The sequence below is a fragment of the Heloderma suspectum genome, chromosome 9, assembly GCF_057233095.1.
Source record: "Heloderma suspectum isolate Gila_16-S chromosome 9, 16-S_ref, whole genome shotgun sequence".
Classification (NCBI taxonomy): domain Eukaryota; kingdom Metazoa; phylum Chordata; class Lepidosauria; order Squamata; family Helodermatidae; genus Heloderma; species Heloderma suspectum.
The window spans coordinates 37764139-37782900 of record NC_139466.1 but is presented as its reverse complement, the minus strand read 5'-3'; the positions used below and the strand labels follow the sequence as shown (position 1 = coordinate 37782900).

The 18762-nt window shown below is 43.1% G+C and overlaps 1 protein-coding gene across 2 annotated transcripts in view; it reads right to left on the bottom strand.

The window, feature by feature from the left end:
* Positions 1–18762, bottom strand: part of LOC146338613 (UDP-N-acetylglucosamine transferase subunit ALG13-like) — a 58860-nt gene that overhangs the window by 18172 nt on the left and 21926 nt on the right. For both annotated transcript variants that reach the window (XR_014784861.1, XM_084814148.1), the window contains exons 11-19: positions 17421–17518; positions 14433–14539; positions 9177–9411; positions 8205–8318; positions 5566–5722; positions 4551–4686; positions 2515–2550; positions 1719–1774; positions 174–245 (exon numbers count right to left, since the gene is read on the bottom strand). Coding sequence is in view for 1 of the 2 variants with exons in the window: in XM_084814148.1 (XP_084670274.1) it covers positions 174–245; positions 1719–1774; positions 2515–2550; positions 4551–4686; positions 5566–5722; positions 8205–8318; positions 9177–9411; positions 14433–14539; positions 17421–17518 (1011 nt within the window). In the remaining variant the exon portion in view is untranslated. The remainder of the gene's footprint in view (positions 1–173; positions 246–1718; positions 1775–2514; positions 2551–4550; positions 4687–5565; positions 5723–8204; positions 8319–9176; positions 9412–14432; positions 14540–17420; positions 17519–18762) is intronic.

Here is an 18762-nt window from a genome sequence, read left to right as displayed (position 1 = left end):
TTTTTTTAAATGAAATTTGCCCGTCCCGTAAAAGTCACCAAATATTCACCCAATATCCTCCCACTTTTGCAGGGGATGAATGGTCCTGTGGTGCTAGCAGAGAGATATTCAGCACATCTGAAGTTAGAATACTTCTTGGCATATAGTAGCAGTCTTTTCTTCAGAGAAATTACCTTCTGGGAGTAACTGTATGAAGCAACTCCTTCTTGAGAAGAGACAGAACTTGGGCCCCCATCCTGCAGAGCCTAGACAGAGCCATTTGAAAAGAAAAAAGCCACTAAACCATTATTAGCTGTGAGTATCAATCTCATTATATATTAGTGGAAGATACTGGAGAGAGCTTGCAAAAAAAAACCCTGTGAGGTTCCACATCAATGGTTTAAAACACATACACACGGGATAGACATCAAGATATTATCCAAAGAGGTTTAAGTGACCGACCTGTTCTAAATTGTTCTTTTCAGAATCCCACTAACCATGGTTAGCAAATTTGCTTCAAGCCATGGTTTCACATTCTACTTTGCAGCCACTCCAAAATCAAACACATTAATACACAGTCATAGTTAACCTTTCTTAACCATGGTTAAATGCTTATAAGCACACCAGGCTTGAGTGGTTATGACGACGCCGACCAAAGTAGAGACCCTTGTCACATAGTTTGGTTTTGTGTAGCCTTTTTTTGTTTGTTTTAATTCCTAGTGCAGGAGGCGACGATCCAGACCAAGACCATGGGAAGTGGGAGGTGGCTTCACCCCCTTGCACCTGCTGTGGCCCTGACTGGAACTGGACCCTGATCCCCCCTCTGGTTTGCTATTTGGAATGGGAGGAAAGCCAAAAAGTTTAATGAACATTTAGAAAACATGGGCACTCAAGCAACACAAACAGTGAAAGGAACATTACAAGGTGCTCCCCCAGGTTACAGAGTGCTGTTTGTTAAAATCACTAATAACTATATTGATCTTTCTTGGACCAAAGGGTAGGAGTTCTGCTCCACAGCACGCTGCTTTCAGATAAGCATGAGAGCCCCAGAACCTCTTCTCAGAAATAAACCCTCCAATGCCAGCTACACACAAAGCCATTCAAATATGAGGGTGGGGAGAATCAAGTGGGAACATGATGACAGAATTATTATGTTGCTGTGACTTCCTGTCATGGTCATTTGGGGTCACACCCATATGATTTGCACTCCCAAATATACATGAACATCAGTTTGAATAAAAGTTAACACAATTATCAGGGACTGACAATTTCTGGCTGACCCAGGCAAAAAACTGCAGTCACTAACTCTCCCCGATGCAACCCTTTCCCAATGGAAAGGCCAGGCAGGGAGTGTAGGCTATTATCTCCACAGGAGGAAAGGCCAGCAGACAGGGATGGGCAGGGAGAGGATTGCTGGCTCGGCCATGTGTGTCCAAGGCTCTCTGGGCACCTCTTGCAGCTCCTGAACAATCCCCAGCCTTCCAGCTTTACAGAAGGAGAGGTGGGTAGTGATTACCAGCAGACAATTCTGCAGTTTCAAAGCTAGGAGGAAAGCTAGCTGCTTGTTGCACTCACCAGAGGTGAGCAGATCTGCTGAAGCCTGCACAATACAGAGAAGGTTGTGCAAACAACAGATGCCATACCGGAGCCAAGCCTAAAAGCTGTTTCCATGCCCCATCTGTTTGAATGCCAGCGCGATTTGCCAAAGGCTAATTTCACAGATCTTGATTAAAGCTTACCAAGTTCGCAGTAGATTCAGCTGTACTAAATACTGTTGGAGTTTCACAGTCTGGATCTGGAAGACATGAGCAAACATGAAATTGATAGAGGCCACATAGGGATGGACGAAAGTCCCTTACCTGGTCCCGCAGCATTTTTCGGGGGGGGGGGGAGGCACTCTAGTTCTCCCCCCGAAATTCTTGGTGGGTGGGGAGGTGCCCTGCCCCTCCAGGCCAAAATTCTGGCCGGGGTGGAGGCGCCCCATCCCTCCCCGCCGAAATTCTGGCCGGGGGGGGGGAGTGCCTCTTCTCCCCGGCCGCGAAAGAAAAAAGTAAAGTGTAAAAAAAAAAAACGTGATAGGCTACGTAAATCTTTACGTAGCCTATCACGGCTAGATTTTCAAAGTCAGCCATGATAGGCTACGTAAATCTTTACATAGCCTATCACGGCTGACTTTGAAAACCTAGCCGTGATAGGCTACGTAAATCTTTATGAAGCCTATCACGTTTTTGTTTTTACACTTTACTTGGAAATGGAGGCGGCGGCAGCTGGTCAGAAGACCGGCCGCCGCTGAACCGCCGCCGGGACCCGCCGCCGCGAGGGACATTCGCGTGAGGTAAGTCCCATCCCGGGGGGGGGGGGGGTCGGAGAATTTCCCCACCAATTTCGGGGGGCCGAATGCATTGGCATTCGGCCTCCCGGAGATTCGTGGAGAAATTCTCCGACATCCCTAGTTATTATTCTTATTTGTTTTAAGCATGCAAGATTTAAGTTACTATGAAGTGTGCATATGAAGAATGTCACCATTGTACTGACCCGAAGGGGTATACAGATAATCCTCATGGTATTCCCCTAGGGAAGTAGAAGAGAAGTGGATCATTAGAGAAACAAATTAGAATTACACTCAAATGTGAAAAATCTTAAGAGATTACTATAAAGAAGATCAAAACCTACTGTGTGTATGCTTTTATTCCTGTAGGAATTGAGTTGTCCAAACCCTTTTGATTTCAGATTATGATAAAGGGATTTGTCATAAGCACCACCAGCAGATTATTATCTGATAAATCTATGAACACAAGCTACAGAAAGAAATAGATGTGCCAACAACGTCAGGGGATTTAAATCTATTGGAATGAAGGATTCTGTTCTGCAGTGCAACCCATAGGCCACAAACTGACCTCCATGCACTAAAGCTGCTTTACTGCCACCAAGTGTAATCATTTGTGTTCATTTTTTGAGTCACCTGTGTTTATAAGAGGCAGAATATTAAATCTTGTTAAATCAACGAATGACTATTTTGTAGTTAAGTTAGGAAAAAATCCAGTGCAGATTCATATATGATATTATCACCATGCACTGTTTCAATCTGGGAATAATACTGTCCTACCTTAAAGGGTTCTTGTAAGGATTACAAGGTAACGCATGTGAAGCACATTTGGAAATGTAATATAAATGCTAATAATTATTACTGCTACATATAAACTACATTATCCCCCAGCCAACCACCAAATGTGATGGTACTGTAATGGGTTAAAGTTCTAGTTAAGGCGAGTGCATTTTTGAAGCAGTGAGAAAAATGCTGGTGCCTGTAAGTATACAGACTCGGAAAATTACAGATGAGCTCAAGCTTGAAAGATAATTGGCTGTACATACTACAAGTTGGGAACTCTCAACAGTTAAGTGGCAGTGCTGAGGTGGGACACAGCAGTCGTCTTCAAATGTTCCAGAACTCAATTTTAACTCAAATTTAGAGGTGTACAAAACTATGCACGGTGTGGAGAATGTGGATAGGGAGACATTTTTCTCCCTCTATCATAATACTAGAACCCAATGGGGTCATCTCATGAAGCCGATTGGTGGGAGATTCAGGACAGATAAAAAGTAGGACTTCTTCACACAGTGCGTAGCTAATCTATGGAATTCGCTACCACAAGACACAGTGATGGCCACCCATTTGGATGGCTTTAAAAGAGGGTTACACAAATTCCTGGAGGAGAAGGCTATAAGTGGCTACTAGTCCTGATGGCTATAGGCTACCTCCAGTATCAGACGCAGTATGCCTATGTACACCAGAACATGGGTGGGAGGGTGCTGTTGCACTCATGTCCCGCTTGTAGGTTTCCCATGGGCAGCTGGTTGGCCACTGTGTGAACAGAATGCTGGACTAGATGGACCCTTGGTCTGATCCAGCAGGGCTCTTCTGATGTTCTTCACCCCAAGCCATAATTTGAGATCAATTCTTAATTTATTCCTGTATCTCAGTCTTGTCCCCCAACCCAGTGCACTTAAAAACTTTATGAAGGAGATGTTGTAGTGCCGCTGGTGCAGTGTACCAGAGGTGGGGAGCCAGGGTGCAACCCACTTGTGAGCTGCCATAACCCACTAGCTGAATAGCAATTGCAGTAGAGCAGAGAGAACTGAGTGGCAGGACATATGTTTGCACTGCAGCAAGCAATAAACCAGGGGTGTAGAACCTCAGGCCTGGGGGGCCAGAACATCCCTCTGGGCTACACACATAGCCATGCCCCATTCCCCTGGCCCCACTGCCTTTCCCCCAGTCACCAACTGCTTAGTCATTTCCTGGCTTTTGTGCAGTGCTCCCTATTCTGAAACATTGAAATGCCTCTCCTAGGGCATAGTTACTGGCGGTAAGCACTTTAAGCTAAAATATGCTGATATCTTGGGGCCTGCCCCCTTTGCCTTTGGCCCTGACAACTACTAGAATGTGGCTCCCAAAAGTTCCTCCAAAATCGAATTTGGACCTTGAGCTGAAAGAGGTTCTGCACCCCTGCAATAAATGGAGCAGGTTGTAGAACCAAAGCACCCTGCATTGCCAGCCACGTGACTCTTACCGTTATCACTTGGCTCATCTACTTCTTCTTCTGAGGAATTGAGACCTTGCTTGTTAGGTGGGATGGGACTTGGACCCGTCCTTGCTACCCAGAATCCTGCAGGAGCAGGAACAATTGGAGCTGGGTTGCCTTGATTCTGGGGAACAAGATGGAATGTTTCATTAGAACTGCAAATAGCATACTTTAGGACAGTTTCTCCTAATTCTAATCTGTAGTAAGCAAGGTAACTGTGCCCTAAGCTGCAGTTACTACTTCCAAGGTCCATGCAAAGTATCATCCAGGAGGCATAGATGGATAAGAAGAGGCACAAGCAAACACTTTTTCTTTTTTATTTCACATATATAGAGGCTCAAGGCCATTTTCATTAAGAGAACTTGGCAGAAGCAAGGAACTATGAAAATCACACCTTTTTGCCCAGCCCTTTCAACATTTGGAACTACTATTTTTACAGTAGCAAAAAGTTAATATAAATATCATGGAGTGATTCTCCTAAAAAAAAATTAAGGTCTGACAACACACCCTTAAGGAGTGCCAGTTTAACCATTTCTTTTCTTCTCTTATTTATATTGCTAACCATTCAAAATAATTACACTGAATCATTCTTACTACATTAAGCCATTTCAACCTCCTGAAAACAATTTGGAGCCGAAATTCCAATGCACTGCGATTATCACTCATTTCTGCAGATTCAGCTTTTTCCATATTGATTATGTATGAATTGTGTTTGCAGATACTTTTTTTTTCTCTTCTGCATGTAGTGATGTTTTACATTGGACATTAACTGCTGTAACTTAATACGCAAGAGTGGTGGTGGGGGTTATTCAGTGGATTTGTTTTGGCTACACCCATCGTATAATATACTGATCTGATCTGTTTTGTAATTCATAAGTTCACTTATTTTAGAAGGCTGACTCTCAAGAATTTGCTTCCTCTTGCGTTTTTGCCCTGGTGCAGCTTATTTGCATGGACTATTTTGCCATTTTCCTGTTTAATTATCTTCAGCTCAGTGACTTACGGGTAAAGAAGGAAAGGTTGCATCATCCCCTTCTTCAATTTCATAGAAAGTGATAGTTTCTTCCAAGCCTTGAGGCTCTTCACCATTGTCAGGGGAAAATCCATATTGGCACTCTTTATTTACACACTGCATCTGTCTGCGACTACGGCTGTATGAACTCACAGAAGGATGAAGCAAGATGTTAAAAGCTGCCAGTACCAACTATTCATTCCAAGTCTGAGACATTCAGAAGAAATCCTATCCTTGACACAGACTATGTATCAATTAATAGCTGTAAATGACTGCATTTAATTCACCTTGATGGATTAGTGTTTAATGTCAAGGCTTGGCTCAGGCTTCTGAATCAAGATGCCATGCAAGCTGGAAGGTGATGGCGTGATTCCAAGGATACCAACAACAAAAAAGGAATCTGTTCAATGTCTGTCACCTTCTCTGGTTGTGCACCCCTGACTTAGGGCATCTCTACATCAGCCTAAAATCGTGCATTTAAAATGGGGCTTTCTGCTTCTGTTTTAAATGTAGGGATGTATGAAAGTCACTTACCTTTTTGAAGGGTGACATTCACGGTGGGGGGGAGGCACTCTGTCCCTCCCCCCAAAATTCTCCCTGGCTGGCTCTGCTCTGCAGCGACTCTGTGGAGCTGCCGGCCACGGCCACCCGCAGCCGGACATCCGGCCGCTGGGCTGCACAGGGACGCAAATGGTGGCCGCCGTAGCCGCTGCCATTTGCGTCTCTGTATTTTGCCATGATAGGCTACGTATATATTTACGTAGGCTATCACAGCAAAAAAAAAAAAAAAAGGAACGCAAATGGCGGTGGCTATGGCGGCCACCATTTGTGTTCCTGTTTTTTGCCATGATAGGCTACGTAAATATTTACGTAGCCTATCACAGTAAAAGACAGGTGCGCAAATGGCGGCTACTACACCATTTGCGTTCCTTTTTGCGCCGTGATAGGCTACGTATTTACATAGCCTATCATGGCCTCCGCAGGGACGCAAATGGCGTCCCTACATTAGCCGTGATAGGCTATGTAATTATTCATGTAGCCTATCATGGCTATAATGAAGAAGCGAATGGCGGTCGCAGATGCGGCTGCCATTCGCAAAGCAGCGCGAACAGCAGCAGGTAAGTGCTCTGTTTCGCGCACCTTTCACGGGGTGGGAGGGCGGGGGGCTTCGTTCTGCCACGGATTTCAGGGGGCTGAATGCACTGGCATTCGGCCTCACCGAGATCCGTGGCGGAATTCTCTGACATCCCTATTTAAATGCAGGATCACAACTGACTCCCTTTACATATGCTTCCTTTCCCCGCTCCCCTTCCCTACTCCCCCTCCCTGTATCTGACTCTTCCATTATCTTTCATTGATCTCGCTCCTCTTCTTGCCACTTTAACTCTTTTCAAGGAGGAAACAGAAGTGAAACACAATGGGGTCATTTAATAGTTCATTATCTGCAATCTATTTAAAAATGGAGCAAAGGGCTTTTAGTGCAGGAGACACCCTGGAGGGTCACGGCAGGGTCACAGCATCATGTAAAGAACCTGCAAACTTCCGTGATGGAGCAATCTCAATCGCAGGACAGAAGCTCCGTGTGAAGGAGCCCTTAGAGGAACTGTGTCTCCATAGCAGACCATATGCTTAGCAGGCAAAAAATAATAATAATCACAGCTTCAGTCCTGGGGCTAAAGCAGAGGTGGGCAAACTGCAGTCCTCAGCTTAATTTTTTTTAAAAAAAAATTAAAAAAGACCTTTTTATTTTCCCAGGCATTTTAGCATTTTAGCTTTCTAAATTTTTAGCTTTGCTGTTTTAAATCTGTATTTTAAACTCCTGCACTGCTGCTAGGTTTTATTGTGGTTGTATTGTTATATTGTGGTTTTAATGTTCTATATATTTTAAATTGTTTTATTGTGTATTGTTTGGTTTTAATTTTTGTGAACCACCCAGAGAGCTTCGGCTATTGGGCAGTATAGAAATGAAATAAATAAATAAATAAATAAATTTTATGAAGCCATTCATCTAATTTCAAGAACTGCTCTGCATGCAGTCAGTTCAGGCTTCTGGCAAGCACCACTTATGTCTTCCCCAGCAGGCTGCTGGGTGGGAAGGAAGAGGGAGAGAGAGAGAAAAGAGGGTGAAAGAGAAAGTGTGGCTCACCTGGTTCTGGCTAAGCCTACCGATGGCTTCAGGCCCAACTACGGCTGACAGGCGGCCCCTGCTATATTACTTGCGATGGAATAAAAGTTGCCCACCCCTAAAGGATCTACCTTTGGAGAACTGCTGCTTGTCAGAGTTAGTTCTGGGCTAGATGATAGACTAACAGCCCAACGAAGTATAAGGCAGATTCACATATGCCTAGGTAGAGAACCAAGTGTTTTATTTCTCTCCCTATGACCTTTCACCGGGGAAAAGCTTAGAAGGCTGAAGCCAGTAGATCCTAGATCAATCTTCCCCAAACTGGTGCCCTCCAGATGTCTTGGAGTACAACTCTCAGGATCCTTGATCGTTGGCCATGCTGGCTTGGGCTGAAGGGAACTGTAGTCCAAAATGTTTGGAGGGCAGCAGGCTGAGAAAGGAGATGGAGAGAATAAGCAAGCGGATTTCCTACTGCATTTCATAAGAAGTATTTAGAGCAACTTACCGTGATCTATACGAGAAGTTATCGTAGCTCTGATAACATCTCTTTCCCGCAGTAGGATAGAATGCTATTTCAGGGCCAACCATGCTGTTTCTGTTTATAAACCGGGCAGATCCCCTAAGTTCCAAAAGATGAAAAGGTGAAGTGACTGCAAATCTAGGCTTCTCAATAGACTCGTTAGCACCATTCCAGTTGCTTTGACTACTGGAACCACAACTGCGCAGCACAGTTCAGACTTAACACAAAACCAACATTTAGCATTGTGGATGAGAGCCTGGTCGAGTCATGGTCTTGCATTCTTTCCCTTCCCTTCCCCTCTGGTGCTACCATGAAGAGATCAGAAACATGAACTTTCTGTTTCTCATTACTTTGGAACCAGGGGGAACTCTGGTTAGTATAAACTACGCTTTGTTGAAACAAGCCAGGATAAAACTATGGTTTGTGATCTGTTTCAACACCAGTGTTTAAACTAATCAGGCTCCCCCCCCCCTCAGTTTGAACACCCCTCTCGTTAGTTTAACGGAGAAACTAGATTAAGGAAAAGAGTGTGCATGAGCCCAACACTCGAGCAGGTTCCTTCACATGATGCTAACCTATGGTTTACATGATGTCCAAAACAGGCAAGAGAAATCGGTACTGTTTGCCAATTCAGAATCCCTCCTTCCATTGATTTGCTAGCTTTTTGGCTTAGAAGATTCTCTTAAAACATGAGAGCAAGGTGCAGCGAAATCTGGGAAGTATTGTGAGCATCTTGTGATGGGATGAGGAATAAAATTATGCAAAATAAACTATTATATTCAAATTTGCTTGATTTGCATAGTTCATGCCCATTATCATAGGACTAAGCATCTTCGTGGTCCAGAGCTTTTTATTAGCCCAATTGTGACATCACCAGTACAGGGAATTACACAGCCCTGAATTACCTACCTGGCAATAAAACAGAAAATGTATTTGACAGGCCACAAGGCTTCTTACCTGGACATCCCATATCCCCTGCCAGGTCGCTGAGAATTCTGAGGATGGTAATGTTCATAAGGACCTATATGCCCTCCACTTTGAGAGCAATGAACGGGAGATGTTCGGCCTGATGGAATGCCGTGCTGTAGCCGAGGAGGAAGGACAGGATGACCCCTGCTATAAGCCACAGTCATGTAGACTTCCTTTCCACGTACTTTCTTAAACAGTTTCTTCCGTGATTTTATATCCATATCTGCAAAACAGCAATTAACGGTTGGGGAAACAATTGAAGGGGAAACGGACACACACACACGGACACACACGTACGTAGCATATAACTGGATCAATTCTAGTGTAATTTTTGCATACATGTCATATCATCAATGGCCCTGTGGGAAGGAAGACAGAGGAAGGGGTATAGGAGGAGTCATATTATCTGAGGTATCTCTAAGCTTGTGTATTTTGCTTTACAGGTTCCATGTAGGAATTCAAAACATGTTAATCTCGTTTTAGCTGCAATTATTGTTTATATTTTCTCCCACTGAAGAGGACAAGACATGTCGGAATGTGTTTAGGATATTCGTATTTGTACAGCCTTGGATTTGGAAATCAGTATTGTGACCATGTACCTGTGATATATTGATGGGCATGTTTTGACTGCTAATCAACTGTTCTAATTCTGTATGAAATTTTGTGTTTTTGATATTCATAATTTTCCTTCAACCTCTTCTGTTTTGGTGATTGCAAGCGGTTAAGGACAGAACCATTCTATTTGGTGTTTGTTTTTGTTTTAGGGAAAGTCAGGGCCTACTCCAGCTGGACAGTCTCCCCTTCCCTGCAGAAGATGAGTGGCACTAAAAAGGGTGATTCCACTCGCCCTACTGAAAGTCAATTTTTTTCCTCTTCTCTTCCCTTTTTCCTTGTATGTCATGTCTTCTTTAGATTGTAAGCCTGTCAGCAGGAACTTCCTTGTTTATTCACTGATTGTAAACAATTCTAGGAGCCTCTTTTGCTGAGGATAAAAATATAAATAAAATAATAAATATGCCTTTTCCATTTCCTTAAGTGGAGATTAAATGGCAAATGCTCGAGGAAAGCCAGTGTTTTAAAAAAATGACCCTGGAGAAAACGGGCAATACAGCACACAAATAAGACTTCAGCGGTAAGGTACTGCTGAAATTGTTGTCAAAAATATAAAGTATATAAAGACTTGGAGAATAGGAAAATATATGATCTAGCCACTTAGGATGTGGAACCAAAAGGACATCAAACAATCCAAAAAAGGCCATTAGAAGCAGGAAGTGGACTGATGAGTAAGCATTCTGGTCCTGGGAGATCTCCCAGGTGCATTTATAACAGAATCCCTCACTTCCAAGTGTCCTTCGAGGACAATATGAACTGGGCCCCAAAGAACTATGAAGAATACAAATGGTAATGTTGTAGCCTTGGTTGTCACATTTCTGGTTAGCGCCTAGCTTTGCCGGAAGGCCGCCTGGAATTGGGGAGTGGCAGGTGATTAACCAGCGGCTAAATTGCTATCCCCTACAGTGGCCTTGCATAGTTCCCTTACCACAAGTGCCATTTTGTTCACTTCTCTTGTCTCCAGGTTGCAAACTAGAAGGCGAGATGGCACCTCTCATGAGCTTCCCACAGTTGACCTTTAATCAAGATAGGCCAAAGAACTGCCTGCCATTTTCTCTCTTATGCCAGTATGGATGGCAAGTATAGTGTAGCCTGTTTTATATGTGCCCGATATATTTGAAGTGCTGGTGAAGTTCAACATCGCTCTTTTGTATTAGTTGTAAGTCCAATCTAAAACATGACTTTCTCTAATCCAAACAGAACAAATACGCACGGCAACATTTTTTTTTAAAAAAAAAATGGCACGTTTTCAAGATTAATTTTATTTTACAAGTTTTGTTTGAATTTGACAGATCTATTATTGCTTTTTTACACCTGTGCTTGAGAATCTGAGGTCGCACCACTTTTGTAACAGCTGAAGTGAATTAACTGAAGCAAAATTAAGGGAAAAGAGGCTGCTCAAATGAAATACTTAAAAGGGAAACTATGTGGATTTTATTAATAAAAAGCTGAGGCCTATCACATTTGACAGGTAAGGAAGAGATCAGGAACCAAAGTTATTTTCCTCTTCTCCTGTCCATGTTTACCATACCCTCTCCCCTTCTTTCTTACTTCAAGCCTACACCCATCTCTCCATGGATGAAGCCTTCACCACTGAGGTAGAAGCAGGAGGCAAAAAGTGCTCTCCCTGTTCCCCTGGATCAAACCTGGCACTAGGCCAGTCTTCCTCAACCTGGTGCCCTCCAGTTATTTTGAACTTCAACTCCCATAAGCCCCAACCAGCGTGGCCAATAGTCAAGGATGCTGGGAGTGGTAGCCCAAATTATCTGGAGGGCACCAGGTTAGAGAAAGCAGCCCTAGGCTTTGAAGTGATGGTGAAGGAAAGTTCACACAAACACGCAGGAGCTGCATTCAGGAAAAGAAGGAAGACGCAATGTTTCTCCCTCCACCAAACCAAGTTCCTGGTGTTTCAGAGACCGACGTGTCAGAAACACGGTGCACAGCCAGCATGGTGTAGTGGTCAGAGTGTTATACTAGAATTGAAAAGACCTAGGTTCAAATCCACAGTCAGCCATAAAGCTCTCTTTTCTACACAAGGCTGTTAATCCACTTTATCTATTTTTAATTTTGTCACAGAACTGAGATCCGAGCACTACATGAACAGTGTTTCTTTTCCTGCTTTTCCACGACATAACCTCTACGTGGCATATCGGAATAGCACAAAAACACAAATGAAAAAAGCATTTTTTCGCTTTTACAAATAAATACAGCATTTTCCATGCTCTATGAAAACCCACCGAAAGTGCTCTTTAGACATAGAAGTTAAACTGGAGGGTCAGGACATCGCTTACAGAAACCATAAACAACTGTGAATAGGGAATGATGAGCACATGATAAATGTCTCATGTAGAAATGCTCTGGGTGATTTTGGACCAGCCACACTCAGCCTAACCTACTTAGATAAATAGGGTGGGGTGGGGGGAGGGGAGGGGAGAACTAGGAACATCACTCTAAGCTCCTTAGAGCAGGGGTGGAGAAAACGTGGAGGTTGAGATATTGTGGGGTTCCAACTTCGTGTGTTAAAAATGGGATAACAGCTTTAGTGATATAAGTACCATACTAAAAACCCAGTCTCTAACTCCAGTTTTTTGAAGTAAAGATTATAACCAGCTCCTCTTTAGCTAATACATTTTATCATGTTTTGCCAATCTGGTTAATTCTACTATGATGTTTTTACTTTAGTTTTGCTTGAAATAAGTTTTATCATTCAAAGAGTGTGTACATGTTTTTTGTTTTGTTTTTGTACAAGCAGCAGGAAAATTGGTTGTATGCGGGAGAACAAACATTCTCTCACCTGTTTTTGGCCAGTTCAAAAGAAACCTTCAGATGTAAAAGTAATTTGTTTGATCCATGGGATGATAATTTGAGAAAAGCTTTCACATCTCTCGGGTTGGAGACTGTGAAGGTGGAAATGCTTTTAGGAAGAAATCAAAAGGCAAAACGAGTACATATCTCATTATCTCTTCCGATATCCCATTTATGACCATATCCACAAAGATTTACAATAATGAACTCTTGTGTCAAGGTTTGTTGCGTCAGATCCAAGCTCTAAACTTGTTTATGCCTTGAACAAAGCAATATTTGCAGTTGCATTTAAGGCAACATATCTTGCTCTTGCCGCTGCTCTGGCCAGATCTGAATTTATATCTAAACACATGGTAAATTGTAAAGGGGGTTGAGGGTGTGCTACCCTTCTTATAAATTCTATTGGTATTTTAATTGGTTTTTATACACAGTTTATTATCTGTATGGGTTGTTTTATATCTGTTTCTATTCATTTTTGCAAAGTGTTTTATGATTTACTATAACTACGGCTGTCACGCAACATTAATCATTTTTGGTTTAGTTTAATTGACTATAAGAATCAGTTTCGTTTTACTGATAAGAGAAGAATAGTGCTAAAGAACAAAAGAGTGCTATTTTAGCTTAGTTTAATTGACATGAGAAGTATAGTTCCAAAGAAAAGTGCACGATTCTTAAATGATGCACACGTATGTTGCTGTAGTAGCAGGGCCAGCCCAGGACATTTTGCTGCCTGAGGCAAAGAACAAGATGGTGCCCCCTCCCATTCCATGTACAAAAGCCGACGTGAGCGGTCGTGGGATCTTACTTTAGTAATGCGGATGGGATAGCACCCTCCACTGCACCTGAATGCAGCAGGCTAGCTTGGGGAAGGGAGGGGGCAGGACAGGGCAAGCTGCCGGACACACAGCTCACTCCTCGAACACCTTTCTGCCACCTCCCAGCATCTGCCACCTGAGACGACTGCCTCACTGCCTAATGGTAGGGCCGGCCTTGCTCAGTAGGCATCTAAGAAGCATTCTCCCAGCTTTGTTACATGGGAGGGAAACTCTCTTTTAAGTGGTTGTTTGTTGCTTGCATTATTTATAAGTGCTTGCATTAAAAACAATAAATCATTTTTAAAATGTGCCTGATTAATGGGGGGGAATATTTTTTATTAATCTAAATATTTGTAATCAATCCAATTCATAAAATGTTGCAGTTATGATCCGTTGCTTCTTAGTTTGTTAAAAACACCCGAGTATTACCTATCCTACCCCAGGGGTCTGTTGATAGCAGAGGCAGTATGCATCACGAAAGGCAAGTTATGCTCCCAATGCAAGAATCCCGAAGTGCAACATCTACTTTCGCCCTCCCCACAAGAATGAATAGCACCCACTGAAGGATATTGGATGGGAGAGATAAAAGCATTTCCTTGTGACCTGCCCCTTGTAATCCCAAAGCATGAGCTGAGAAGCAGATTCTGCTTGTCCTCTCTCAACTGTATCCCAAGGATGAAGCACAGTTACTATCTCCCGAAGAACTCAGTGACAGACACTCAAAAGTGAGCTCACCTCTTTGTATGTAGCGCCAGCTTTTTAACTGCATAAACCCACAGAGGTTCTGTTTCTTGGTCACACTACAGTGTGACAAAGAGAGCATTGGGAACAGAGACAGATTTTGATTTACTGTTTGAGTACTACTGCAGATCTATTGTGCTACTTAAATTTGGTAGCAACAGTCTCTTTAGTCTGCTAAATCAGGGGTGGGCCACTCTAGGGCCATAGGCAGCCTGCTCCTGCTCTCAGTAGCTATGGTAGAAGTTCCCGTCACTACCTGTTTTGTACCCACCTGATATCTTCTGATAGTTTCCTCCTTTTCGACTAGGGACCACATTCCATGCAGGAACTGGTGTCACTTGTGTCACAGGCTTCAAATTCACCAGCGGAACAACATGCCTGCACACACCAACCAGGATTAATATCACATTAAAAACAAAGGTCAATATTACTTTGATGACATCACAACCTTAAGAAGAGCCCCAAAGACTACCAAGGTAGCAAAATGAAACTAACCATAAGAATGCAAATTGTATTTTGTCATTATTGGAACTTAAATTTGTTGTAAGCCTACTTAAGGTTGCTCAGGCAAATATACTCTACACTTCATTAAGTTAAATAGCCCGAGAAGAAATTCCGGTATTACCCTCATTATAATCAAGGCAATGGTAGAAATAAGCCCATCCTTATCAAATGACCAGAAAGCTGAATGCTTCAGAATTGGTCATTAAACTGTACTTCCATCTTCTGCTCTGAATCCTTCAAATATGAAAGCAGAATATGCAACAAAGAACAACCAATCATAGGTTATTATTTCTTCTTTTTTGGCTGAGGAACGCTATACCTGACACAGGGTTATATATGGCATTGTTTCTGCTATTCCCGGGGTATGCAACTTTGGGAGGTCCCGGGAACATTTTTGACCCCCTGAACAATGATGCCCTGCAGAATTCAGTGGCAGTAGCAAAAATAATTTCTGATTTGCTGGCAAATTTAGCTTTAAAACAAGCTGTGTTTGGCCACTGTAGTATTTCGTACTGGTTTGCCACCAATTTTCAGCAGCAAATCAGCATTTCTTTTGCCCCCACCAACGGAGGCTGCAGTGGCTAAACTGGGGGGCCTGCGGCCACCACTGTGCAATTCAATAGGCTTCACATTTTAAATCCAAATACTGTGGATATTCTTAACTCGTTGAGTGTCGAGATTATGCCAGGGCACCATCATCGTAGGATAATCTAGAGTTAACAAAGCTGCTTCAGAATGCACACCACATCCGTAAGATTGTAATTTGACATCAAGACTGAAATAACTTTTATTAACTTTTATTAGTAAAATTTATTCTGGAATAAGCAAGGCGCTTTGGGCATACTTTCCACAGGAAACAGTGTGCAATTAAGCCAAAGACTAATTCAAATACCCAGTAAAATGTGTGGACAAATAGAATTTAAGCCAAATGTCCTGGAAGAAGGCAGGATCTTATCCTGAAAAATCCATTATCCATCCAATATCCTCAGTGAAAAGAGAAATGTTGGAGGTAAACAGGTCAGGGCAGGAAATCTCTTAGCTGAAGCAAATGAAGCCCTTGCTATCCTCCAACAGGAAATGATTTTATAGTGACAAGTCTTCAAAAAAAAAATGGTGGCAAAACAGGACGAAGCAAATGGGGCTCTAGCACCAGCAGTACACACACACACACACACACACACATCCCAATAGGGCCCAATTCACCCCATCCCATGTAGCCACCTTCTCAGGGTTTTCTTTAAAACTGTCAGGGAAGTGACGTAACCACAGCAGTAAGTGCTCTGAAAAGGAGCCGTGAAAAGGGGGGAGTTATTATCTCCCCTTTCTGGAGTAGCTGGAGAGTCAGGGGAGTGTTGAATAGGTGGAAGACACTGAGAAGTGTCAGTTCAATACTTAAAAGCGAGAGGACCACATTGCCAAGGGGGAGATATTCCCCTCCCCTTTGGTGCGCTTACTTCCTTGGCTTTTCCCACCATTTTTGATGCTTCTGACCTGCGCTACCAGTCCCTCCTTTCTCTTGCTATTATTTCTCCCCTGGTCCTTTGCAACTGTGCACAAATTAGCTGATACACAACCTCTTCTTGTCAATTTCCTATATTTTATCTACTCCACATCTCAGCTTCCTTTGACAGCTGAAGCATACAAGTAAATTGACCGGGTAAGAACACACATACTGGACAGCTGTAAGAGCGCACTTGTGAAAGACCGACAAAAAATAAAAATCAAACTACCCCAATCAGGCATTTTTGAGGCACTGAAGAATCTTTTTTTAAAAAAAAAAACCAGGGAATGAGTGACACTCCTTCTAAAGTGACATTTCGGCATCGGCGAATGGGCAGTCATTGGAGAGATCGCGAGAAGAGAGCGGCATGGGGTTTTTTGCCACTCCTGCCAAGTGGGTCTGATTGCCGCAATCCGCAATAAAATTGGTCTCCTGGGTCTGAACAACATGGACAAGAAGAACCATACAACAAACCATGGGCTCTCGAGTGGCTTGATCCCAAAAAATAAGCCACCCCACAGAAAACACTCCAGGTTCAAGGACACAACAGCAGGCACGGCTGGCTGCCCATGGTGCGTTGTCATGTCACGCGGAACCAGTCTCTGTTTTTCTAGGGAGGAGAATAATTTATTTTTCCTCAACGAATGCCTGAGGCTACACCCCTTTTTTGGCATGTGCTACACAGAGCAAAATTCTAATGCGAACTGAACAATGGTACTGACAGGACCCAAATATGGAGAGCATGGAACGGTTATCATTGCATCTCTCCCTCCCTCCTCCCAGGAATGTCATTCTTCTAGTAAGACCTCTGACCCTTCGGAACCACACACCAACGTCTGCAGGTTCTGTCTCTTTGTATGTCTGTTCTCAGGGAGGCTGAACCTAAGGAAGGCCCGCCACCAGCACAACCTATGTATACCTCGATACGGGGAGATCAGGTAGAGAACTGGGTTAAGTTATAAAAAGCGTATCATTAGAAAAGTTTTGCCAGTTTCAAACTGCTGACCTATATCTACAATCAAACTGCTAAACAGATTAGCAAATAGCCATAAACTTGGCCAGTCTGAGGTAATGTTCTAGAAAGATGCCAACAGCTTCTGCACAGTGTTAGCATTGAAAGGATTATTACAACTCAGATGTAGCACCAGCTAAACCCTGGTACTTATGTTTAATCCACTTCAGTCCCATTAGCATGGCAGTTAAGTGGCATCACAGCATCAATGAATGAATACTGAATCAAAGGGAAATACATACTTTTCTGCCAGCTCTTCAATAAAGACAGTTACCATATTATCCTGTCCAACATCTTGAATGTGAGCATTGTAGTATTTACCTCCAGTCTCCAGGCGTACCTGGGAAAATAAGAGCCTAATTAAGCCCAAAGCTGTAAGTGTGGAGTCACAATTGGCAACTTGGCTTTCCTAACGTGACACTGCCAAAACTCGAAATTAGTCAGATTTGATTTATGAATTGACACACTTGTAATCCTTGGATGTATATCAAGCCCACTAACAAACTTTAAAATATTTGTAACTCAAACCATGTTTATTTATATTTTCTGCACTGGCCCTGCGCAGTCTGCATTGCTGGGAAGTGGTCTTAGCTTAGCAATACAAGATGTTCTGAGAACTTTCTAAGCATATTTTTCTTTATTTTCTTTAAGCTCTTTAAAGGTAAACGTCTCCATGGGGAAGCATGGCTCCTGTTCCAGACTTTCAAAACTAGGTTGAAACTGGGCCCGGAAATCGTGCTGCATGATGACGTAACGTTGTTTCCAGGGTCTTTACAGAAAGGAAAACAGATAACAGCCATTTTTCCTTCCCTGGAAACAGTGTTACATGATCACATAGCACCATTTCTAGGGACAATTCCAGGGCTCTTTTGGAAGTGTGCAGCAGGAGCTATGCTCACTAGCCCCTTGGGGAAGGCTTTTACCTTTAAAAAAAGTTAAATGCCCTCAGACGACACTGTATTACCGTAACTTTGAATTTGTTATTTCAAAATCTTATAACAGAGGATTTTTGTCCGAACATTAAAATATTAGATTCATAAGCTGGTAAAGAAATTACGAATGACGACAGGGTCAGTTTGCCCTTCACTCGTCCTTAGCAGATCCTGATGAAGCTGGCCTAAGTTGGATTGGGAACAGGAAGCTGCCTTATACTGTATCAGAGCACTGGCCCATCTGCCATCTAACACTGATTGGCAGCGGTTCTCCAGGGTTTAAGGCAGGACTCTTTCCTAGCCCTATCTGAAGATGCTGGGGACTGAACCAGGAACCTTCTGCATGCAAAGCTTGTGTTCTACCACAGAGCTACAGCCTCTCCTCAATTACAGTTGTTGAACCTTTAGTTCCTGATCACCACTCAATCAAAACCGCAGCATGACAAGATGCACTGCATATATAGTACTCCTCTTTAAAAAGACAATCATCACAGGAAACTGCCTTAAAACAGGTCAGACTAATGACCCATCTAGCCCAGTCACTGGCAGCAGGACTGTCACATCACCTGGGACAGGACCTAAAGGCCCACACAAAAGTAGTCCTGCATGCCCAATAGGCCTCTGGGGTTGTCTTTCTCAAACAGCAGCCTCC